The sequence below is a fragment of the Typopeltis vanoorti genome, chromosome 3 (assembly GCF_054136105.1).
Source record: "Typopeltis vanoorti isolate ZY-2024b chromosome 3, IOZ_Tvanoo_1.0, whole genome shotgun sequence".
Classification (NCBI taxonomy): domain Eukaryota; kingdom Metazoa; phylum Arthropoda; class Arachnida; order Uropygi; family Thelyphonidae; genus Typopeltis; species Typopeltis vanoorti.
In genome coordinates this window covers 80,598,072-80,623,939 of record NC_143551.1, presented here as the reverse complement: position 1 = coordinate 80,623,939, position 25,868 = coordinate 80,598,072, and the positions used below count along the sequence as shown (strand labels likewise).

At 35.3% G+C, this 25,868-nt stretch overlaps 1 protein-coding gene across 1 annotated transcript in view; it reads right to left on the bottom strand.

The window, feature by feature from the left end:
* The window catches only part of LOC150108313 (plexin-B-like), a 352,329-nt gene that overhangs the window by 25,642 nt on the left and 300,819 nt on the right, over positions 1 to 25,868 (bottom strand). Inside the window, exons 28-32 of the mRNA XM_090415739.1 lie at positions 24,078 to 24,224; positions 21,092 to 21,245; positions 14,487 to 14,651; positions 11,910 to 12,082; positions 1,440 to 1,600 (exon numbers count right to left, since the gene is read on the bottom strand). Of these exons, the coding sequence (XP_090271865.1) occupies positions 1,440 to 1,600; positions 11,910 to 12,082; positions 14,487 to 14,651; positions 21,092 to 21,245; positions 24,078 to 24,224 (800 nt within the window). The remainder of the gene's footprint in view (positions 1 to 1,439; positions 1,601 to 11,909; positions 12,083 to 14,486; positions 14,652 to 21,091; positions 21,246 to 24,077; positions 24,225 to 25,868) is intronic.

Genomic DNA, 25,868 nt, shown 5'->3' with positions numbered 1-25,868 from the left:
TTTTACTTGCAGCATAATGATAGAATTCTTATGATTTGTCTTTAACTTGCAGAGTCAGTTTTTTTTTCATACTCAGACTTAGCTTTCCGTACAACATTTGTGACTCTTCTGGCCTGCTGTTATAATTATCATAACTGACATCATCCTTATGCACACAATATTCCCACATCATATTTTTCTTACAAACCTCTTGATTAATTAGATTACACATCCAGTTCACTCTACTCTGTTTATTCTTTAAACTCCAGGGACACATTCTGATATTGCATCATTTAAGTATTTTTTAAATACTTCCCATGCACTGTCGATATCCTTCCCATCCAATAACTGATACCATGGCACAGACCCCAGCATATCCCTCAGGTGGTCATAATTTCCTGCTTTGTAGTTCAGCATGTAACCTTTTCTAAATGGAACATTCATAAACTTAGCCACTTTCCAAGTGAGTAATGCATGATCACTGTCACCAACTGGAGGCAGAATAGTTATGTCTTTAACTGAACCCCCCCCCGCCAACACTATAATCAGATCTAACACTCTTTGACCTCGAGTTCCTTCTGTCACGTGTTGCTTGAGGAAGTTCTCTTGCAACAGCGCAATAAATTCAGTTTCATTCTTCTCATGCGATTTCATAACTACCCAATCAATGTTTGGATAATTAAAGTCCCCCATTATGTTACTCTTTTCACACCCATTGTATTTATTTGTTGATGCATTTCTTTGTCACTAGCAACCGATCCACCAGGTCTGTAACAACCCCCTACTGTGTATTTAATCTTGTTAGACTCCACCTCACACCAGATGGCTTCAAACTCACTGCCACAAGAAGAATTGTTACTAGTACTGCAGTCGTAGGTATCAACTCTAATTGAATTTAAGAAATTTGACATCATTAACAGCACACCGTCTCCTCTCCTATCCTGTCTATCCTTCCTAAAAATCATTCCTTGCTTGCTTGCAATTAACTGCAAGGACTCACAAAAAAAAGAATGGAATTGTTGAAAATCCAACATAATAATGGGGTTTTCCCTGCACAAAAGCTCAAAATATCATGTTATGTGAGGCAATTATCTAGCTATATTGTGCAAGGATTACCACAATTCTCTGTGTTAGAGTGAAACCATGTTGTAGAAGTACTGTGTTATATTGGAGTTGTCTCTATATATATATAAAAAAAAAGACAAATGAGACGATTATGTTTTACTAACAATTAAACAAAAACAGAACAATATTAAAGAAAAAACTTACTAAATATTAAATTACTGCTGAACAAAATAATAATAATATTAATAGGAACACCTATTATAAATCGAACCAAAAATTTCTGACAAAAGCTTGATTGAATGAAACATGCAAACTATGTATTTAGTTTGGCTTAAATAAAAACCATTAAGCAGAGTTCTAATACTCATTAAATGATATAAAATTTGTTTTTTTACCTATTGCTCTTCCATGCATGAGGAACTTCTGGATCACATAAACCATGCCTAAGAGCTGCTTCATCAAACAAGTCAAATAACCACTTTACTGCTGGAGGTAAGGCATCGCTGGCAGTTAGAATAGTGGTTAGGAAGTCATTAACAAATTTTTGGACGGTGCCCTGCAATGAAGAATGAAAATCAGTAGTACATATCATCTGGGCTGAATAACTACAAATAATAAAATTTAAAAAAAGTTAACAATAATATGCCTGAAAGCGTATATGTAAATATAGGCTTCCACTCATCATATGCTTAGCTGTAAATTATGACAAACACAAGAAGTATGCAATTAAGCAAATATTTACTTAATATTGTTAATATTTTGCTATTGTAAAAACAATAACCTATTCAGCAGGCAAATAAGATAAAAGCAACAAGTGTATGTTAGGGCTATGTATGCATGTTAATTTTAGTAGAAATAAAATGTGAAACCTTGAGGCCTAGTGAGCATTCTTTATGGATATATATGTTAATTCTTTTTTCACTCTTTTTTTGCATAACACCTGCAAACACATATGAATTTTATCTTATTTATGCTTTGAAAATGTTTTCATAATGCAACAACAATGAATAACAGCAATAATGAGCAAATGTTTTTTGTTTGTTTGTTTGTTTTTATTTATTTCTACACTACTGATATCTGATTTTCTACTAAGCACAAGACGAATTAATATATCCAGTTTCCATCTCTCTCTATTTAGAGATTTTGCATTAAGCTGATTGTTGGTTTGAATTTTATATGACAATTTCTTTACTTTTACTGGCATTTCTTGCTCATTAAACAGGTGAATTTTTTTAAAATCATTTCTGTTCCAATTTATTTTAGTGTTTTCAAAAATAATAGGTATATCATGTATTCTAGTTCCATCTAATTTTGTTTTGTGTATTAGGCTCAATGGCCCACTATAGACAAATATTATTATTATTATTATGTGGCACCTGAAAGGAATCCAAGGACTCATCATGCAAGGGTGCTCCACTCTATGCAACCTAACATCTACACTACTTAAACCTCTATCCACACATAATGCCATTGTCTGCATTCTACATGCAATGCCATTTACTGCCACCAATAGTACTTTTTGTCTGTAAATTGCATGTATACTAAATTCTCTTCTTCTTCAACTCTCTTCCATCATCATGATGAGGCTGAATGAACTCGTTCCACTTTTGTCTGTCCCTAAAGAATCCGACACTAAACTGGACAATTCTGTCCAGTTTGGTGTTGCTTGTTGAAATTTGGTTTTCAGGTGTTCTTTTATTTTGTCTATCCATCTAATTCTGGGCCACCCTTTGGATCTTTTACCTTCTATCATTGCATTCAGGGTTTTAGTTGGTAATCTTTCTGTTCCCATTCTGGTCACATGGCCAAACCATCGCAGTCTTCTTTCTTGAATTTTGTCTATTATTGTTATTTCTTGTTTTAGTCATTTCCTTATTTATGTCTTCGTTTCTTAGTCTATCCAGCAGAGATATGGCAAGTAATCTTCTTAGCCAACCCATTTCAGTAGTTAATAATTTTTTCTCTTCAGCCTTTTTGAGATTCCAGCATTCAATTCCATAGAGGAGTAATGGGAGGACCATTGTCTCATAGATTCTTACTTTTGTTACTTGCTTGATGTCTCTTGACTTCCATATTTTATTAAGTCATCCAAAAGTTTGACTGATTTGTCTGTTTATATCTTTTGTAATTTCACCATTGTACTCAATTACTCCTCTGAGGTAGGTGAAGTTTTCTACCTGAAAACTTCACCTACCTCAGAGGAGTTTATCAATTTCAATTTTCAGATTGGTGTTTCTTTTTCCTATTTGCATAGTTTTCATTTAGTCTATATTTATGTTTAATCCAAATTTTATACATTCTTCCTTTGTTTTAGCAGAAATTCATTGTAGTTCTTCTTCTGTGCTTGTAATGCAATGTCATCTGCAAATTTTAAATTTGTTATAGTTTTCCCATATATTTTGATTCCAGAGTTTTCTTTGTTTAAGGCCTTACCGGTTGCTTCTTCCATTATAAGATTGAACAGGTCTGGTGACAGATTGCATCCTTATCTTACTCCACTCTCTGTGTGGAACCAGTTGATTAAGGTATCCTCCACTCATACTGCACTTTCAGATTTGTCGTATAGATTCTTATTATTCTTATGGTTTTGTTGGGAATTCCAAATTCTTTCACAGTTTTCCATAGTTCTCTTTTATGGATTGAATCAAATGCCTGATGAAAGTCTAAGAAAAGACGTACAACCAAAGTTGCTATATAAATTTCAATTAGCTGTCTTAAGGTGAATAGTTGATCAATTGTGCTTTGTCCTGGTCTGAACCCTGCTTGTTCTTCTCCTGATGTTAGTTCTATATATATATATATATATATATATATATAAATGTAGAAAGTGTATAAATATATATTAACATATATATATATATATGGCTTAATTTGTTTTTAGAGTACTTTCATAAAAACCTTACTTGGAATACTGAGGAGGCTAATGCCTCTGTAATTATTGCATTGTTTTATCTCCTATTTTGTATATAGGAGTTATAATTCACTTGGTCCAATCAGTAGGTATTGCTTTATTTTTGTAGATCCTTTCAAATAATGTTTTTAATGGTTCCAAAAGTTGTTCTTTTCCTGCTTTTAAGAATTCTGCATGTATCTGATCAATACCAGGTGCTTTCCTAATTTAAGTTTATCTATGCTATGTGCTATTATTTCTTTAGTAAAGATATTTGTTTTCTCTTCCATTTCAGTGGCTGGAATAGTAATAACCTGAGAGCTGTTTTTTATTATATAAGTTTCTAAAGTATTCTTCCCATCTGGCCATTCTTTTTGTTTTACTTACAATTAGTTGTCCCTCTTTGTTTTTGATCATTATCATTTTTGTTGCTCTTGCTAATTTGTTCTATTTGTTTATATAATCCATGGAGATTATTTTCATTTTGATAGCTTCGCTGACATTTTTCATTTTTCTTCTAACCAGTTATTCTTATTAATTTCATGCTTTTCCTTTGATCGCCTAACCTTTTTACTTCATTTGAGATCCAATCCTTTTTTTACTTCCTCTTTCTTTGTAACCTATTGTATTTTCATCATCATCAAATTCCTGACATGTACCCTCAAGGGGTGTACAGGATATGGTAGTACTACATGAAAAATTTACACCATTACTAACTTCCTATATACAATTTTCCTCCAAATCAGTCTATTACTTATCAAGACTCCAATATTATCATTATCAGATCTTATATTTCTATCGTCTAAGGCACACTGTATTGTATCAATCCACCTATATCTTGGTCTTCCTCTGGGTCATTTTCCTGGCAACCTGGCAGAGAACACTTGTTTTCCTAATCTTTCCTCGCCCATTCTGTTTAAGTGCCCATAGCACCTGATATTAACTCTGCTAACGCATTCCTGGATGCTGACAATGTCAAGTTCTTTCCTAATATCCTCGTTTTTAATAGGATATTGCCATTGATGCCATTTGTTCATGCCTCTAATCTTTCTCAGGACTCTCATATCTGCGGTCTCTAGTCTTTGGTTAAGTGTTTTACTTCTGACCCAGCTCTCAGATCCATAAGTTAAAACTGGTTTGAACACTGTCTTGTATACAGCTAATTTAGTGTTCCGACTAATTTCTCTCTTATTCCATATGAATTTATTCAATTGACTTCCTACCATACCAGCTTTGTTGATTCTGTTGTCTATTTCCATATTTAATTTACCATCTTTCACTAAAAATCGTGCCTAAGTAGCTGAAATGTTTTACTTTCACAGGTTCTCCGTTCACAACACAATTGACATTTTCAACAATTCTACCTATTTTCATTGTCTTTGTCTTTTTAATGCTGACCATACCATATCTATTACAATGGTTATTCAATTTAGTCAGGGAATCTTGCAAACTTGTAATGGATTTATTTAGAAGTATAACATCATCCGCATAAAGCAAAGAGCTGAGAGCTGAAAGGGTTTTGAAGGGGTTTTTGACCCTTAAGCTGAGAGCTTAAGGGTCAAAGCTGTATAACTGAGCGAAGACCTCCACATAGCCTTTAAAGGAATGTGGAGAACCGACCAAGGCTTCTGACCTAATGTCCAATCCTCACCTTCTCATGGTGCACCCTGTTGGGTATCTACCTGGATACTGAACGAACGAGGATGGGCTGGCAATTTGGGATTTAGCCGACCAAATTGTATTCTTATTGGTTAAACCAAAATAAAAAATTATGGTACAACTATTGTATTTTCTGCCGATTTTAATATTATTTCTTTTAATTTGTACCAATGCTCTTCAATGTTTATATTCTGTTTTTGGTAGTTCCTTCAGGATTTTTTTTTTATCTAGTTCGAGTTGATATTTTCTTACAATATTGTTGTCTTGTAGTAGTTTTTTTTACATTCAGTCTCCTTTTGACTCTAAAAACTTTGACTCTTTTTTTTTATATATAACTAGGCTGACCATATTTCCTTGAGACAAAAACGGGACATTGGGATGGCAAAAATGGGACAGGCGTCATGTAATATTCTGTATTCATGAAAAAGTAAAACGATTAAAAAAGTTTTAATTTGCCCAATATGCATGATAAAACATTGATAATTATTGCTTCTGATTTGGTATGCTGAAGAAAATTTTGGTTCATATGTCGACAAGCAGTCATTTGCACGAAAACATTGGCCATGACCCACAGTATGATAAGCAACAAGAGCTTCACTTGCTGTAATTTTATCGCTTTCGCTATCATCATCACGTCTCACCATAACTGAGCTGATATTTTTAACTGAAGCTGGAGTCTTTTCAGCATCCTTATGTTTCTGGTTAAGTAGATGTTGATTGATGTCGCTTTTGCCTCCATCAGCAGCAGAAATATAGACATTACAATGTTGGCATACCACTTTTGTTGCATCACTACACATCTTGTCCAGATTAATAAATTTGAATTCTTTCTGGAGATCGTCACTGAAACTGCAGTTTCACCTCTTTGACAATGCAAGGATAGGTTTAAAAAATAAGACTTGAAACTTTTAAAATTATGAAATTTAAACCAACGGCATTGAATAACAAAGCCACCGGTTAGCATACAGGCAAACAAAAACTAATGCTACAGCAGAATAGATGGCGCGTCAGTGAATCGAAAGTGTTGCTAACATGCATTTTTTATTTTCTCTGAATAAATCACTGCAGATATCGATATTTAGTATCGAACAATGCAACTCCATGGTTATACATATTACTGGTATCCATGATATTGATATACGATTATAGGTTATGAATAATAATTTATGATCGACCAATATTAAAGTATATTTATAGGTTTTATTAAAAACAGGACAAAAGTGACATTTTTATTAAAATGACGGGACGGCTGAGAAATATGGAAAAAACGGTACTGTCCCATTCAAAACGGTATGTATGGTCAGCCTATATATAACCCAAATTTTGGTAATGAGAGGACAGTTAATTCTAGTGATGCCTAGTGGAAGGGCCACAAGCTTACAATGTACCTAAATAGCAGGCCCCAAAATATGAAGAACAAGCAGATAACAAATTTATTGCAAATGTCACTGTAATAAATTTGCTTCCAGTAGGATATATGTATGTTGCACATCTATGGATTCTATGGGGGGGCAACAGTAATAACAAGTAAAGGAATAACAGGAAGTGCATTGCTTTCCGTGTGCTTAGTACACCAAAGAATTATTGTATTGTGTTTGATTAATTTTAAAGAAATTTCAAAATTACAGCTCAAAGTTAAGAAATGTATGTGATGTGGAAATGTAATTATAAATACAATATACAATATTTTCCAATATAAATAAATAAATAATGATACTGAATTACTATTGAATTAATAACTTAGAAAATAATTATCTTCCTCAACTATGTCTGGATTTCCCATAGCGTACTGTGCATGGACCTCTGATTCTTCAAATGAGCCACTCATTAATTCTATCACTATAATCTATTATAATCTATCAAGATGTTTTCAATAATCAGTATGTCTGTTTTGCAGAAGGGATTGGATTTCTGCCAGAAAAAGCCTGCTTTAATTTATACATGCTTTAATTTGCAAAAAGAAAAGTAGGTTATTATAAAAAGCAGAATGTCATTATTATTATGTGACACCTCTAAGGAGTCCAAAGACTCATCAAGGGAGAAGAATTAAGACTACTGCTATTAGTTCTAAATTCTTTAAACAAACATAACAGATCACCTCTAATTTCTTTCTTTTTTCTTTTCCACATTGCATGTATTAAAATCTGCACAATACCTTTAAACTAACATCTAGAGCAGTGGTCGCCAAAGTGGTCGATATAACATTGTTTGGGGTCGATTGAAAAATATAAAACATCATTGTACGGGTAATATTTAATTCGGTTAACTTGGATTACCTCCATCCTGAATGACAACGCAGTTAAGAGTGAATCGTGGGAACAGTGACATGAATAAGACCTGTAAGATGGAGCAAGGTCATGAAAATATGAAAATTTGAAAAAACATGCACATTCCAGATTGGGTAATCACTCCATTTTCTGCAGATATTAAAAATATCGAATGTAACTTACAAGATGAACTTATTGAATTGTCAGTTGATCTTGAAGCTAAGACACTTTTTAAAAATAGGACTTTAAGTTACTTTTGGACGAATATTAATGTTGTAGAAAAATATCCAAAACTTTCTGAAGTGGTACTCTCCTTTTTTGCTTGCATTTCCAAGCTCGTACATGGTTGAAGCTGGTTTCAGCCATGTTAATTCCATTTTAACAAAACAAAGAAATAAGCTAGATATAGAATTCCGTGGCAATTTAAGGCTGAAACTTACTAATTTTGAACCCAACATTGCTAATCGGGGTGCTTAAGGGTCAAAGCTGTATAACTGAGAGGAGACCTCCACATAGCCTTTAAAGGAATGCGGAGAACCGACCAGGGCTTCTGACCTAATGTCCAATCCTCACCTTCTCGTGGTGCACCCTGTTGGGTATCTACTTTGATACTGAACGAACGAGGATGGGCTGGCAATTTGGGATTTAGCCGACCAAATTGTATTCTTATTGGTTAAACCAAAATAAAAAATGATGGTACAACATGAAAAAATTTCATGCCGGCTGGGGCGTCGCCCGGTTAAACAAGGCCCCCGTTGTTTTCGCCAGGGAACCAGGGCGAACAGCGAAAAGTCAGCTACTGGAACAAATCTGAAAACAAACCCCAACTCAACATCACCAGAGTTAAAGATCGGTACTATCAACGTAAGAAGCCTGAATGGCAAAGAAATGGAGCTAGCCGAGGAATTAGATAAGTACCAGATCGACATAATAGGGGTGACTGAAACAAAAAAGACCAAAACTGGTGAGATCTTTCTGAGCAATAAATACAAAATGTTATATTCAGGCAATAACAATCAAGGAAAAGAAGGAGTAGCCATAGTATTCAACACAAAATACGAGGCTAATCTTCTTGAATGGCAGTCAGTCTCAAGTAGAGTAATGTGGGCAAATATGAGAATGGGGAACTGGACAATGAGACTTATTTGTGCCTACGGTCCCACAGAAGGTTCTACTAAGGTAGAAGTGGAGGAATTTTTTGAGGCTTTAGAAAAAGCAACTGACACAATGAAAAAGGAAAAGTTGGTCCTTGTTGGGGATCTAAATAGTAGAGTAGGAAATGATTGTGAGACATACAAAAATATTTTGGGAAAATTTGGAGAAAAGAGCAAAGCTAATAATAATGGCAAATATCTGTTGGATTTCTGCTCAGGACATGGACTGGTTATTACTAACACCATGTTCCAACATAAAAATGTGCACAAATTCACATGGAGAGAAGAGGCTAGGAATAAGAAAAGTCTCATTGACTATGTTATTGTTGATAGTGATGTTTTCTCCCTGGTGCAGGACACCAGAGTGTACAGAGGATTTGAAATTGGAAGTGATCACTATTTAGTCTTGAGCAGGATAAAATTGAATTTCATATTGAAAAGAATAACATGTAAGAAAGTTTTAAAGCGAATAAAAGTTGAGCAGCTCTCAGATGTAAACTGTAGACTAAAATACAGAAATATTATTGAAAAGAAAATGAAAGAGTTTGAGAACAGGAATCAAACCTTGGAGATTCAGTGGCAAACTCTGAAGGAAACATTGATTGATTCTGCCAGAGAGGCATGTGGAGAGGTTGTGTGCAAAGATAAAAAAATCAGAACTCCCTGGTGGACATAGGATGTTAAAGAGGCAGTGAAGGAAAAGAAGAAAGCATATCAAAAGTTCCTGGCAAATAAGTCAGCTTTTACTCTTACAGAATACAGAGACAAATGTAAGAAAGCTAAACAGTGTGTAAAACTAGCTAAACAAAAGTCATGGGAGGACTTTGGCAAGAATATAGAAAATAAATATCAAGAAGGTGGCAAAATATTCTGGAGGTTGTTGAAGAAGCTTAGGAATGGAGGAAAGAGTGCTGTAAAAGGAATTAGAGATGATAAAGGTGAAATGAAAACAGGAGAAAAAGATATCCTTGAAGTATGGAGTAATTACTTTGAAAAACTGCTAAATGAAACAAGCAGTGATGACAGCACAGTGATAAAAAACACTGACCAGGCATGCAGTCAGGAATACATATCCATACTTGAAGTAGAAAAAGCCATCAAAGGCTTGAAATGTGGAAAGGCAGCAGGAGTAGATGATATTCGACCAGAAATGCTGAAGTATGGTGGTATAAGAGTCTTACAGTGGCTGCGCTGCATAGTTCAGAAAGCCTGGACAGAGGGACGAATTCCCGATGATTGGAGTAGAGCTCTCATAGTACCCATATATAAAAAGGGAAATAAAACTGAATGTGAGAATTACAGGGGTATTTCCCTACTGAGTGTTCCTGGCAAGATCTATGCAAGTATACTTGAGAAACGGTTGAAAAGAATTGTGGAAGAAAAGCTTGGTGAAGAACAAGCTGGATTCAGGCCAAATAGAGGCTCTCAGGATCAGATCTTCACTTTACGACAAATAGTCGAGAAAGCATGGGAATATAACAAAGATCTGTATTTAAGTTTTGTCGATTTGGAAAAGGCATATGACAAGGTGCCAAGAGAGAAGCTATTCAATACGCTGCAGTTATATGGTGTCAATGGGGCATTATATCAAGCGATACTTAGTCTTTATTTGAGTTGTGAGTCAGCAGTTAGAATTGAAGGAAGTACAGGAAGATGGTTTAATGTTAAATCTGGTGTGAGACAAGGATGTACATTATCCCCTCTGTTATTCATTATCTATATGGATCACATTATGAAGGAATGTGGTATTAAATCTGATATCAAAATTGGAGATGTTAATGTCAGCTCTTTGCTTTATGCGGATGATGTTATACTTCTAAATAAATCCGCTACAAGTCTGCAAGATTCTCTGACTAAATTGAATAGCTGTTGTAATAGATATGGTATGAAGGTCAGCAATAAAAAGACAAAGACAATGAAAATAGGCAGAATCATTGAAAATGTCAACTGTGTTGTGAATGGAGAACCTGTGGAACAAGTAAAACATTTCAGCTACTTAGGCACAATTTTTACTGAAGATGGTAAACTAAATATAGAAATAGACAACAGAATCAGCAAAGCTGGTATCGTGGGAAGTCAATTGAATAAATTCATATGGAATAAGAAAGAAATTAGTCGGAACACTAAATTAGCTGTATACAAGACTGTGTTCAAACCAATTTTAACTTATGGATCTGAGAGCTGGGTCAGAAGTAAAACACTTGACCAAAGACTAGAGACCGCAGATATGAGAGTCCTGAGAAAGATTAGAGGCGTGAACAGATGGCATCAATGGCAATATCATATTAAAAATGAGGATATCAGGAAAGAACTTGACATTGTCAGCATCCAGGAATGCGTTAGCAGAGCTAATCTCAGATGGTATGGTCACTTAAATAGAATGGGAGAGGAAAGATTAGCAAAACAAGTGTTCTCTGCCAGGTTGGCAGGAAAACGACCCAGAGGAAGACCAAGATATAGGTGGATTGATACGGTACAAAGTGCTTTAGACGATAGAAATATAAGATCTGATAATGTTGGAGTCTTGACAAGTAACAGACTGATTTGGAGGAAAATTGTAGATAGGAAGTTAATAATGATGTAATTTTTTCATGTAGTACTGTCATATCCTGTACACCCCTTGAGGGTACATGGCAGGAATTTGATGATGATGATGATGATGACATTGCTAATCTTGTCAAGAGTCATGAAGCACACCCTTCACATTGACAACGTTATGTGAAGGGTGTGCTTTTATTGACTTGTATACTAAGTTAATAAAAGTCTTATTTTCATATATATATATATATATATATATATATATATATATAAGTTTCTTGTTTTTCAATAATTTTTGAATTGATTGAAAAATTATTGGAAAAAACAAACAATCAACAAATATTGCCCAATACATACCTTAGTGGACAATAAACGAGTGAGGAAGATCTCTGGAATGGCTTTATGCATGTGGTCTCTACACTGATAATGATCATCTAATGGTTTGACTAGATGCCAATACCTTATTCCTTGCTCAACATCACTGTTACTCATGATAGGAGAAATAGAATTTAATGATGCATGACCTGTACCTGAAAGAAATATATATTTTTTTTAATGAAAACATAATGAAATTCAATTTGGAAACCATAAATATGTATTCCTTTTACTGTTATCCACATTCCCATTACCAATTCTATAATTATTTATCCTTTAGTAAATAAAAACATATAACCTGGCATTTCAAGTATTGAAAGTAATAAATAGCTCTTGATAACAAAAGGATAACTATCTGGTTCCATATAATTTCTGAACTCTAGTCAGTCACAGAAATTCTTGACAGGAAGACAGTAAATGTCCACCTAGATGGTGAAGTGGTTATTATATCCATCTTTAACCAACAGAGTAAGAATTCAAATCATGTATGGATGTTTGTGACTGATTTTGTCTGACTGTGGGAGATCAATTTTGATGCCCAATGTGAGATTGCTACCCTTTCTAATAAAGGTTAGAAGAAGCTTGAAAGGGAAAAAAAGTTCTATAATAAAATGACAAATTGGAATGTAAGCCATAATAAAGTAAATAATGAATAACTATGGAAGAACTTATATGAAACTTTATTTAGCATAGAATTTTCACCCTAGCATCTAAGAGAATCTTCAAAATTACTTTTAAATTAAACAAAGAAAAAATCAATAATGAAAATGTGCAAACTACTCATACATGATACAGAGTGGCACAGCCTAAAATACATTATGGTCCTAACTACAGATTGTGTGGAGAAGAGCTATTTCCCATAATAGGGATAACTTCAAACCATCATTTCTGTCCATTCTGATAGCTATAAACATTCCATAAGATAACTTTTGTAAATGTTAATCTACAGGTCCTTTCATCCTATCAACAAGATTTTGCTTCTTTTTTTTTTAAAGCTCAGCAAAGGAAATCATCTGTCTTTAGCCACCCCTGGAGTCTATCAAATTTCATGCCAGTTCTGGTTATCATAATGCACATCTTGATTACCTTAAATTTATGAGCTGGAACAGTTGCGACTTGCAGAACATGTCAACTCCACCAAAACATCAAGTCCTTTGGAAAAAGATTAAGGTCCTTCACAAAAGTAATTACCTCATGGAGCATTCATACAAAGAGAGTTGTAACCTTACTTCATCATGTGAATCTGAACAGAAATGGTCTGAAATGATCTCTATTATGGAAAATGGTTCTTCTCCACATATTCCAGAGAAAATAGTTCTGCTTTGTTTTTTTTTAATTAATACTTTCTCTTGTTTAAATTTATACAGTTAAAATTTCAGGATTTGTGAAGTGTTCCATAGTAGGAAAAATTTGAGAAACCCTGTTTCTCAAACTTGCTATCTACTAATACTCTTAGAGTATTAGTAGATAGCAAGTTGAAGTTCAGGGACCATGTAGCAAAGATTGCAAATACAACTCAAAAGATAATTGCAATGCTGAAATGAACTTTAACACGTAAATATAAGAACGTCATTTTGCCTCTTTACAAGGCCTTGATAAGGCCTCACTTGGACTATTGTGCGCAGGTCTGGTCTCCTGGTTTCCATTGTGATTCTGATACAGTGGAGAGAGTGTTAAAAATGATGTCAGGATTGTGGAATACTGATTATGAAGACAGATTGGGAATTTGTAGACTGCAGATACTAGAAAACAGGAGAAATAGGGGTGATATGATTGAGACATACAAACTTCTGTAAGGGTCATACAGGATTTTAGCTGATGGATTTTTCATTTTATGGAGGGTGGGGAAAGGAGATAAGAGGACATCCTTGTAAGCTGAGGATGAATTCTGTTAAGAAGGGGGGATGAGGGATAGATTTTTCTCTTATAGGGTGGTGCATGATTGGAATGGATTGCCACGAGATGTGTTATGTGCAAGCAGTGTGAATGAATTCAAGAATAAGTATGATAGCTGGTGTGAGTAACATGTAGCTTCCCTCGATGAGTCCCTGACTCCCTGGAGGTCTCTCTTAATAATAATAATAATAATACTGAAAATGTATCAAGTATCACAGTATCCTTTCTGCCATTATCACTGTGAAGATAAGAAAACATCATCTGAGCATTTTGAAAAACAATAACCAAATATAGAGATCAGCTTATCAAAGTTACTGAACTTATATAAATATTATAAATACACAAATATATTATAATATCAGTTAAATGAACAAAATCTCTGATTACAATATGATTGCAAAAAAATTACAATAAGGAAACAAAACTTTATTTAACAACTGGGGTCCAAACTTTTTGAAAAGTGACTGTAGAGTTAATTTCTCTGAATTAACAGGTTAAATGCTAATTACGACTGAAACAGTTACTGATTTTTAAAGAATTTGAAACTAGAGTTGTTCATAAAATAATGAACTTTTTTTCTTTTTTTTTTTGCTTGCAAGCTAGTTCACACCCACAGATCACAGTTCAGAAACCCCTGATTATTTAACAAACAGCAATACTTACAGTTAGAACTAAAGCTATCATTCTGTTTTGTGACTAGGCTCATAACTGCTGATTCCTTTACACCATAGTGACGTAACGTATTTAATCTCCTCCAACCATTGACTGTTTTGGTTGTGAGATCTTCATCTGCTAGAGTTAAATGTCCACCCCTTCCATGGCGCCATTCTAAAAAGTATGAAAAAAAAACTGTCAGGTATTCCAAAAATATTTAAGTGACTAACCTAGAGCTAATTTCCATCACATTGTATTTCTAAAATTATTTAAAAATGAATAAATCTGATACAGAAAAAGCTTTGCATAATCATAAAAAAAAATTAAAATAATTAGTTTTCCTGATCTGATCGAATATAAACTTTCAGCTCTTGATCAAATGAATGCTGAAAACTTTTTAACAATTTATAAAAGCTTTCCTTTATGAAAGAAAAGCTTTTAGAACCTCTTATACTTTATTACAATGCAAAATGAGCATGTACTCATAATACACCACACAATACCTGTCATCACATTAGTATTTAATAATGTAAAACTAAATATTATTATTGTCGGAGATGGTGCTGGTGCGTGATGGCGGTTGCAAGGTGTTTATTTATATGATCAGTGATTTTGATAGTCGTTATGAATAATACGAAGTGTTGATTAAGATTTTTGATATAAGCGGAAAGCGAAAGTAAACAAGTAGCTGATGACTGTGTTGTTAATTAGTGATTGTGGTCTCACGATAGTCCTTTAGTGTGTTATATTTTGTGTTTATACGCTATACGGAAGTCCTTGTGATCCACCTCAGGTAAGCATATATTTGAATATTTTAAACATGACCAGTTTAAGTCCCGATGACTTTATCCAATCGTTGGATAAGAAGCTGGCGCTCGATCTCCTCAAAAAACTGTTGAAGAAATTTGAGGTAGAGTGGCCAGGGTTTCTAAACCTATATTCAGCGACAGACGACTTCACAGAAGGGGACAACTCAATATCAGGGGAAGATGAACCTGATAATCTCTGCTCCCACTCCAAAACATGATACAGAAACCCATGCACGGGAAAAAATGTAAAACAGCGGAGACTCAGATAAACGAGGGGATGGAAGAAGTTACCCCCAACACTGACCTCCCCATACCCAACAACGAAAAAGTTCCTCCAATTGTTCTATGGAAAAAGAACGTTGGATGGCCCTTAGGCCTATTATGCAAAACCACCAAATTGCCTATTCATGGGCAAAAAACGTAGATGACGGAGTTAAAATCCAGCCTACCACAGTAGGTGACTACAGACTCCTCACAAAAACCATGGACGAGTCAAATATTAAATATCATACTTACTCACTGAAGTCAGAGAAAAACCTAAAAGTTGTACTCAGGGGAGTAACAGAAAACATCTGCACAGATGAAATTACTGAAGACCTCTACTTCCACAATCTCCCACCTGTCAAGGTTAGCAGAATGCTATGGGCTGACAAGAGTCCAATGCCCCTAGTACTCGTTGAGATACCCAACACACACAAGAACATATACAACTTAACAATGATCTGTGGTCTGAAAATCACAACAGAACCACTAAGAAAAAGAGCCTCGTCAGGCCAGTGCTACAGATGTCAGAAGTACGGACACGCACAGAAACTCTGCAGAGTAGACTACAAATGCCTCAAATGTGGGCAAAACCACCCCACAGCAACCTGCTCAAAACCCAGGATCTCACCAGCCAAATGCGCGAACTGCGGGGCCCCCACCCGGCAAACGACAGAGGCTGCAGTCACTACCCTAAGAATAAAACAGACAACAAAAGGAAACAGATCTCTCAACCCTGCCCACAGGCACCAGAGTTGACGGTTCCCCAGTTGCCTGACATCCAACAAAAGACAACAAAATACCAGCTCTCACAAATGGAAAATACCAACAGTCTGGAAAGCCACCATCAAAGCAGGACATACGCCGAAGTAGCCCGCTCATCCAAAGATATCCAGCAGGACCAAATTCTTCCAAACATTACAAGTCATCACAGCCTCATTGGCAAACATGCTTCAAGACTTCAGTAAGTCAAACCCTTCACCAAACTCCACAAAAAGATTTCTAAAAGAAACTCAAACCATATTATCAATGCTTGTTAATCAATAAAACTAGATTACTCCCAGACTCACTAGAGATCGCCGCTTGGAACGCCAATGGCCTAAAGAACAAGACACTGGAGCTTCAAGAATTCTCTCACAGATACAACCCTGACGTCATCCTAATTAATGAAACTCATCTAAGACCTGCAGACAATCCAAAACTGAGAGGCTATACACTATATAGAAATGACCGACTGGACTACAGAGGTGGTGGTACAGCCATACTTATCAAGAACTGCATCAGGCACAATGAAATACTCACTCCCCCAACCTAGAACTCACCAGTGTCGAAGTCCACACAAATTCAACTGGAAGACTTAAAATCTACGCCACCTACAACTCCCCTGCTACACTGTAAAGTCAGGTTCACAGTAAATCATCCCGATGTCAATCCAAGTCCTATAATGCCTACCTCACCTACCGAAATAATCGGCATCATCAACCATCTCAAGATCAAAAAAGCCCCAGGTCCTGATGGCATCACTAACCAAGTCATCAAGGCACTACCACGCAAAGCCATAGCACATCTCACAAACATCATAAACTCCATCCTCAAATGGAAGCACTTCCCCCAGTCATGGAAAATAGCTGACATCATCCCAATTCACAAACCAGGCAAAGACCCACACCTACCTGAAAATTACCGTCCCATCAGCCTGCTATCCAATTTAGGGAAAATAGCTGAGAAAATCATCCTCATCAGACTCCAAGATCATGTAAACCAACTAAATATCATTCCAGAAGAACAATTTGGCTTCCATCAAAATCACAGCACCACCCATCAAATCCATAGACTGGTAGAATACATCACTACAGGATTTAACTGGAATCAACACACTGGAGCTGTCTTCCTAGACATCTCAAAGGCCTTCGATAAGATCTGGCACCAAGGCCTCCTCTACAAACTTATCATCGCTAACCTTCCACTAAACATAATACACCTGATCAAATCATATCTCTCCAACAGGAGGATGCAAGTCAAAATCAATGAAACAGTCTCAACCCAACGGAAAATCCTCGCTGGAGTTCCTCAAGGATCACTGCTAGCCCCGATCCTGTTCAACATCTATATGACAGACATCCCTCAAAATCCTCTTACATCTACCATCGCCCTTTATGCAGATGACACGGCTATTCTAGCCAGATCTCGCCAACCACATCTCATTACCAAAAAACTACAAGACACCATCCTGAATCTAGAAAAATGGTTTAAAGACTGGCGACTACAATTAAACCCCCAGAAAAGCACAACGATACTCTTCACAAGAAGACGAGCATCCCCCAAAGGAGACATCACCCTGTTCAACTCTAAAATTCCCTGGAAAACTGAAGCAAAATACCTCGGAATACTTCTCGATAAGCGATTATCCTTCAACAGCCACATCAAGAGCACATGCACCAAAGCTTCAAAAGTTATCACCCAGCTATATCCCTTGATCAACAGACACAGCAAACTAAGCTCAAGAAATAAAATACTACTGTACAAGACAGTGATCTGTCCCACAGTCATATATGCCTCCCCAGCCTGGAGCCATACCTGCAAGACAAACATCCTCAAGCTACAAAGACTACAGAACAAATGCCTGCGAATGATTCTGAACGCCCCATGGTTCATCAGGAACGCCCAGATCCACCAGGACATAAATATCCCCTACATCTCTCCATTACTATGCTCCCTAGCAGAGAAATTCTTTATGAAGACATCTACGCATCCAAACCAACTAATACAGCAAGCCGGAAGCTATGACGTTAATGACCACTGGAAACATAAAAGACCGAAAGCCATCCTAACACCCAACGACGAATAACCACCTCTGCCCACTCAGGACAAGCTAAAATAGCTCACAAATCTCTCCCATCACTACTCCCGAAACAGACAACAGGGAATATGAAAAGCGTCAAGCTTCACCCTCTGTGCCATATATGTCCTGCGTCCTATTATTATTGTCTGAGACCTGGTGGGATGGAGAATCGACCATGAGATGTGGTGATTAATACCCTTGGAGAGTAATGGATGGCAATGCTGTAGCCAATGAAGTTCTAACTGAGGCTCGGCTATTGTTGTTACTCTCCTGCCATGATCAGAGCTTTAATAGCTCAATAATACCTTATCCCTACACAGTTCTCTACAGATAAAGGGAAAGATGAAAAGCATTCTTGCTTCGCCCCTTTAATCCAGTCCTTATAAGGACTATTATTGTCATAATTCTTGGGCATCTCCATGGAGTCAAAGACTCATGGCAGGAGACTAACCATTCATTGCACAATACTTATCTTTCTCTTTGAACTCATTCACTGATGAAGCACTCACAGCCACCTCTTCCATCCATTCATCATCTTACTGACTTCGTAACTCAGTTGGTATACATGAAGCCATTTAGTTGGAAAGACCTAGATTTGATTCCCATCCATGACATGAGGAACCTTTGCAATGTCCAGCAGTATCAGGGTGCAGCCATTTGCATTACTAATGCTTCTATCATTCTTTTATAAAATGTGAATAAATTAATAAGGCAGGAGCTACTGTTACAAAACAGTGCCATCCACAATAGAGTATCTCACATTCCATCCATCCGTTTGAATTCTATCATTAACTAACTTTTCCAATACCTTAACTGCCCATTCCTGAATTAAATAATTAGTCTGTAATCAATTTTTGTCTTAGAGCCACAATCATGTAATGTAATTATTATACCCTCATTCCACTCCCTTGGAACTTTTGTCAGAGCTGGGACTTAAGCAACTAAAAGGCAATGCCAGTTCTCTTATACATTCTCATAGCATACTGGCTAACATGCTGAACACCTCCAGTTCAGCTATCTCAATTCTCACATCAGGTTCTGTCACATCAACAAATTCAAAATCTCCACCCAGATATTACCTTCACAAAATGATCACTTACTAAGTCAATCATTTCTTCTGTTTCTGTGATTTTCTTGATTTCTTCCATAATCATACTTCCTCTTACTTGCTAAATAATAAAAAAAAAAAACCTTTAGGTTTTTCTTTGATCTGCTTAGCTAATTTTCTCATATTCTGATTTAGCACTCCTCAACATACTAATCACCCTTCTTGCCCACACTTTGTAATGCTTATAAACAGGCTGATCCCTTTTTACATTTTTCATTATATTCCCTCCACAATATATCCCCCCAGCTTCTGCTTTATATTGCTAGTCATACATTTAAACTCTACTCGGTTTATCCTCCTGACCCAGGGAATACAGTCTGTCTGACACTGCTTCTCTCAAACAATCCCTACCACTTCCCATGCACTACTGACATTCCTTACTTGCAACTTCTTATGCCATAACACTGTTCCAAGAGCTGCCTCCCTATGTTTGTCATAATCACCAACTTTGCAATTTCATAATCTTTCTTGATAGAGAATTCCACATGTTTTTAGTAACTTCCCAGATCAAGACTGCATAGTCACTTTCCCTGATCAGAGGCCATGTGGCAACTGTGGTTATCAATACTTCTAATGCTATTACAAGATCCAGCACTCTCAAATCCCTAGTCCCCTCCATCACATGCTGTTTCAGGTAATTATCTCCTTAGTAACTATATAAATTAATTTCACTCTTGCCATGTACCCTTTCTTTCCTCCAATGTATGTCTCCATAGTTGAAGTCCACCATAATAATTGCTTGGCCTGCACTTTATTGTGTTAATCTACCAATGCATGGCATCCACATCTTTCTGTGCAATACAGCAAACAACAATATATTTTATCCTGTTGACCTCACACTGATAGCCTCAAATGACCATCCTCCTCTTAATTTCTATCTTTGCTGGCTGAATTCTTCAGCTATCATCAGTATTACCCCCCCTCTCTTCTTGTCCTATTCCTTCCCCCCCCCCCCCGAAATTACAATATGTATCCCTTACTTTCTATCCATCAATGACTTTCTATCTCACTAATGACAATAATTATTTAGCCAAGTTGAGCTGACTGCACAAAATGTCCTCCCCTTTATTTCTGATGCTTCTGGCATTCATTTGTACACATACTTTGCAACATTCCTTTGGATTATAGAATTTAGAAACTGCTTCAGTATTATGATCATCTGAAGACTAAAGAAACTGCTGGATCACACAATATTCTCAGTTAACTGTGATGTCATAGATGTCACTATGACATCACATATGCAGGAAAAATCACATCAAAAGCTAAAAAGTTACAGAAATTAAAAGGGATTCAAATTGAAAATCTCATACCGAGAGTATCTAGTGTATATCGTTAATGGGGGAGCTATAAACACAAATAATCTTTTTATTATGTTCATCAAGATTTTTAAAAAAAGCTGCTTATTTTTTTCCTACATTAAACCATATACAAACATATATACTAATATATAGTCAATTCATTTGTATATGTAACTTAAGAAATTATTTATTTAGATGTCTATTCATAAAATCTTGAAAGTTAAATGCAGTATAAAAGACTATGAATTATAAAGACAAGACTATGAAAGGCTAAAAATTTCTACCATTTTACTCACCTAAATCAACATCATGTATGGATGGACGAAGAGAAAAGGGAGTATTCTTATAAACAGAATCAAGAAGTTTTGCTTTTACTTGAGTGGTTGTATCACAGTCATTAACTTTACACTGTATTTTTTCATCCTGATCTTCTTGAATAACTTGAATTGACTGTTAAATGTGAAAAAAATTAAAGTGAACAATGTTTAGCATTATGTAACTTATGAATTTATATAAATTTAAATGTTCAGTACTTTACATCTGAATATAGCTTTATTTATACATTTGTTTAATTCAATAACAGTTTTTAATTAAAATATTTTTAGTTTAAGATGATGAAACTTAAATTCAAAATTTTGAAAGAATTGAGTTTTTAAACATTTGGAAAGCAACTGTGACTATAGTTATTTTTTTTTAATAATTATTTAATCAAAAATACATTGACTGCCAATGTAAAATTTAGAAAAGCTGAATTTATGCATAATATACTTATAATATATATCTCTGCTTCACACATAAAATGTCTATCTGCTATTCTGTTAGCATAGTTAGCAAACATTTGTATGGTACTATACCTTTGTGTGTGTGTGTATCTTGCCTATCCATGATACTAGTGTACTATAGGTTGACCAACTTCCTATGGATGGGTTATCCATTAAAAATAAATAAATAATTTTAAAAAATCTCAGAAAGTGTAAGATGAAATAATCTAAATCACTGTAATAATAATAAGTTACTATTGTAATAGTAACTACTACTTATTACTAATAATAACTAATGCAATTTTAAATCCTTAAACAATGTACAGTGCATTGATCACAGCTATGTGAGGATCATGCTGTTGTGAACTTTAACATTATCAACTTTAATGGAAGAAGTAGCCAACATGCTCAGTCGATGTCATAACTTTGCCATAATACACCCAGGTAAGTAAAGAAACTGGAAATAATGATGTATGTCAAACATGGGATATACAATTTACCATCTTTAACAGGCCAACAACTATATTCATTTGGATGTAACAAACATCCTGACTAAATTCAAATCCTTCAAAAGCAATATTCCATAGGAAGAAACAGAAGTCTTTAAAAAAAAATAATAATAAATAACAAGCTAACTAATATTACAAATAACAGTCCAAATAATAAACCAAAGCAGATAAAGAGAATGCTACTTCTATAATGAAACAAAATACAACAATAAAAAAAAATCCATACTCTTCTAAGAGATCGTTTCTGTAGATCAAGATTCCACTAATGAATAAAAAAAAAGTTCTTTCATTACTGGGAAAAAAAAAAGTTACACCTTGGCTCAAAGAATTTGTAAACATGCTTAGCATGTTAATATATAAAAACTATAAAACTATAAAAAAACCATACAGAAGATATGAAGAACCAAAAATTCATAAACATGGTATCTATACTGAATTGTTGATATCTAGTCCTATATGCAAACTTGATTCCTCACAGGTAACTCTCAATCTAAAACTGTAATATACTAAAAAAAACTTAAAAATTCTTAAAAATACTTAATATTTAAGTTACATAATACTTAATAATACTTAAAAATTCAGACATGCCTGTGTAGTTAGCAAGCATTTGTTTCCTTTGTTTTCCTAAGTTTCCTTTGTTTTCCTTGTTCTATTAATAGTCGTTGAAAAGTTTCTATATCTAATCTGAATAACTTAAATACATTATTCTAATATTTCACTGAATAATTATTATTATTATCCAGGCCTCCATGGAGTCAAAAGACTCATCTTGGGAGGTCGTTTTTAGGAAATACAAAGTTTATCATACCACTCCTTGAACCCATTAACCATTCTCACTCCAACCACTCTCTCAGGCAATGTATTCCAAGGTTCAACCACCCTCCACCCAAAGAAATCACTCCTTACCCTCTTGCACACAGTCTCCTTTTGTAATAACTTCCAGGAATGGCCCCTTATCATCGCTCCTTCCCACCGTTCCACCAAGTGAAGGAACTCTCCAATATCTACCCATAACTGCCTCTCAACAGTTTAAAAGTCTCGATCATATCACCTCTCCTTCTTCTATCCACCAAACTCTGCAGTCCACATTTCCTCAGTCGATCCTCATAACTCATATTGTACAGTCTTGAAACCACCTTTGTTATCCAGCTCTGCACCCTTTTCACAGTTAATTTATCTTCCTTCAAATCATGGGGACCAAATTTGAGAACAATAGTCTAAGTGTGGTCTGATCAGGATCTTATACAACGGAATGATTACACTTCTATCTCTGCAGGTCAGCTCCCTTCTCAGTATTGCAGCAATCATCTGAGTTACCCTCACCACCTTTGCAATATGCTCCCTGAATTTCAGTTTTCTATCAAACATCACCCCCAGATCTCTTGTCTCCCCTACCTCCTCCAGTACAGCTTCTCCAATCGAGTATGCATCCTCCCATCGATGGATCCCAAACCTCAAGACTTACCATTTTGCTGCATTGAACTGACACCCCCATTTATTTGCCCATCTGTCTAGTTTATTCAAATCCTCTTGCAGAGCTGCCACATCTGCACTATTACTGATAACCCTTCTCAACTTCACATCATCTGCAAACAACTGAATGTCCCCTTGCAATCCATTGACAATATCATTGATATAAAGATTGAACAATACAGGTCCCAGTACTGAGCCCTGTGGAACCCCACTTGTAACCATCTGCTTCCTTGATATTGCCCACAACTCTCTGATACCTACTAGTCAGCCAATCCTGAATCCATTTGATTAACCCGACATTTAAACCCATGTGCTGCAACTTAAATATCAGCTTATCATGTGGCATCCTGTCAAAAAAATAAATAAATAAATAAGCATTTGTATAATTACAATCAGTCAACACAATATCCATATACCCACTTTCATATTATAAACCATAAGTGCACTCAGAAGAATTTCAATTTAAATAATATTAAATAATAGATTAAATAATACATTTACAGTGAAAATAAATTAAACTTATAAACAGAAATACATACCACTATAGAATACTCTATCTGTTCTCTCAATAATCTTTCTTCTGATAATGAATAACGAGCATCATGTGTAATAGCATCAACTGGGCCTTTTTCAACTTGATGTTTGATTGCACTGAATAACAGGAACAGTGAGCTACCAGCATGATCCTTTTAATGAAAATACTGATTTAATATTTTACTTTTTTTGAAATATACACATATACACATATATATATAGTGGACCTCACAACAGATAAATGCATATAAAATAAGCTTATCTATTTAAGTCATTAAGAGAAAAAATAAAACAAAAAAGCAGTTAATTAGTTTCATTGCCCTAAAAACATTGCCTGCTAATAGGAAGTCTGAAGTAGCTTAAAAAAAGTTCCATATCTTGTATGAAGAGCAGAGTTTTCAGATTATTAATCATTAGCCTACCCATGGTACTAATACACAATAGGTTTATAATGTTTTGTGGGTGTGATTCACATTAAAATAAATAAACAGTGCAACTTAAATTTGTGCAGACACTGCCAAAGTTTCTGCTATTTAGTTTTGTGTCCTTTCTCCTTAACATATCATACTTAGTACAATCTGCAAGCTGTTTGGTCATTACAATATTCAAAAACTCGCTTTATGGTATTTCTGATGGGCTTGCTTCAAATTTAAAAAAAAAAAAAGATAGTACCTATGACAGTAACCATATATACTTAATTATTCCAAGTATTCTTGGAATAATTAAGTATATATGAGTGTTTGTTTGAGTAAGAGCTGCTGTAAAAGTTGTGCGCTACCATTATTATTAGTATGGGGGATTTTGTTTTGCTTAAACTTAATTACGAATTCGTTGTTATTATTACATTTTAGAGTGGTAACTGGCAGATTAAACATGGCAGTGGCTTTGTCATTCCATGACTATAACTTAGATTTCAGTCATTTCGTTAAGTGTGAGGTGTGTTATATGTATTCTTTCGATTACATAAATGATTTGTGGATGTTTAGGAAGGAGAGTGTGTGTGCGAAGTGTGACCTGAATGAGGAATTGATGAATTCAAATATGAAATTGATGACAGAAAGTGTTAGTAGCAAGAATGTCGCAGGGAAAATGAATGCACTTTCGAAAGAGAAGCATGGTGTGAAAGATGTTAAAAAATCAGTAAAAAAGAAAATGAGTGATTTAAAAACCGTAACGGATGTTAATAAGGATGAAAGTGAGGTGAGAGTGGTGTGAGAGAGCGAATGAAAATGGAATTGGCGTGATGCAGGAATCGAAAGTGGAAAAAATCAAAAGAATGAATGATAGCGAAAGTCGGACGCATGTTGGACCGAAAGTATGGAAACACAGAAGGATGAATGAGAGTGAAAGAAGAGGGTGTAGAGAGTTAGAAAATTAGAAAGAATGAATAAAAAGAGAATGTGACACAAGATTCGGAAATTTAATTGGATTGGATGAGGAAAGAGATGAAATGGATGCAGAATGAAATTAAGAAAATTTGGGTAAAAACTATTAAAACTAATCATGATGGCACAAAAGAGTTAACGAAAGATAAGCGAGTGGTATTATATGGCGACTCCATTATCACAGGTGTGCTGGATGACAAGATGCACAAGGTATGTTTTCCAGGCAGTAAAATGAGTAGAGTGATTGAGGCAATGGATATGAGGAGGGGGGAGCAAAGCAGTTGATGGTTTTAATCGGAATGAATGATTTGACAGAGGACAAAGAGCAAGTCAGAATGGATGTCAGGAGGCTGCTTAGAAGGATATAAGAGAATAGTATGACAGGAAGGGTAGTCAGTGTGTTGACTAGGT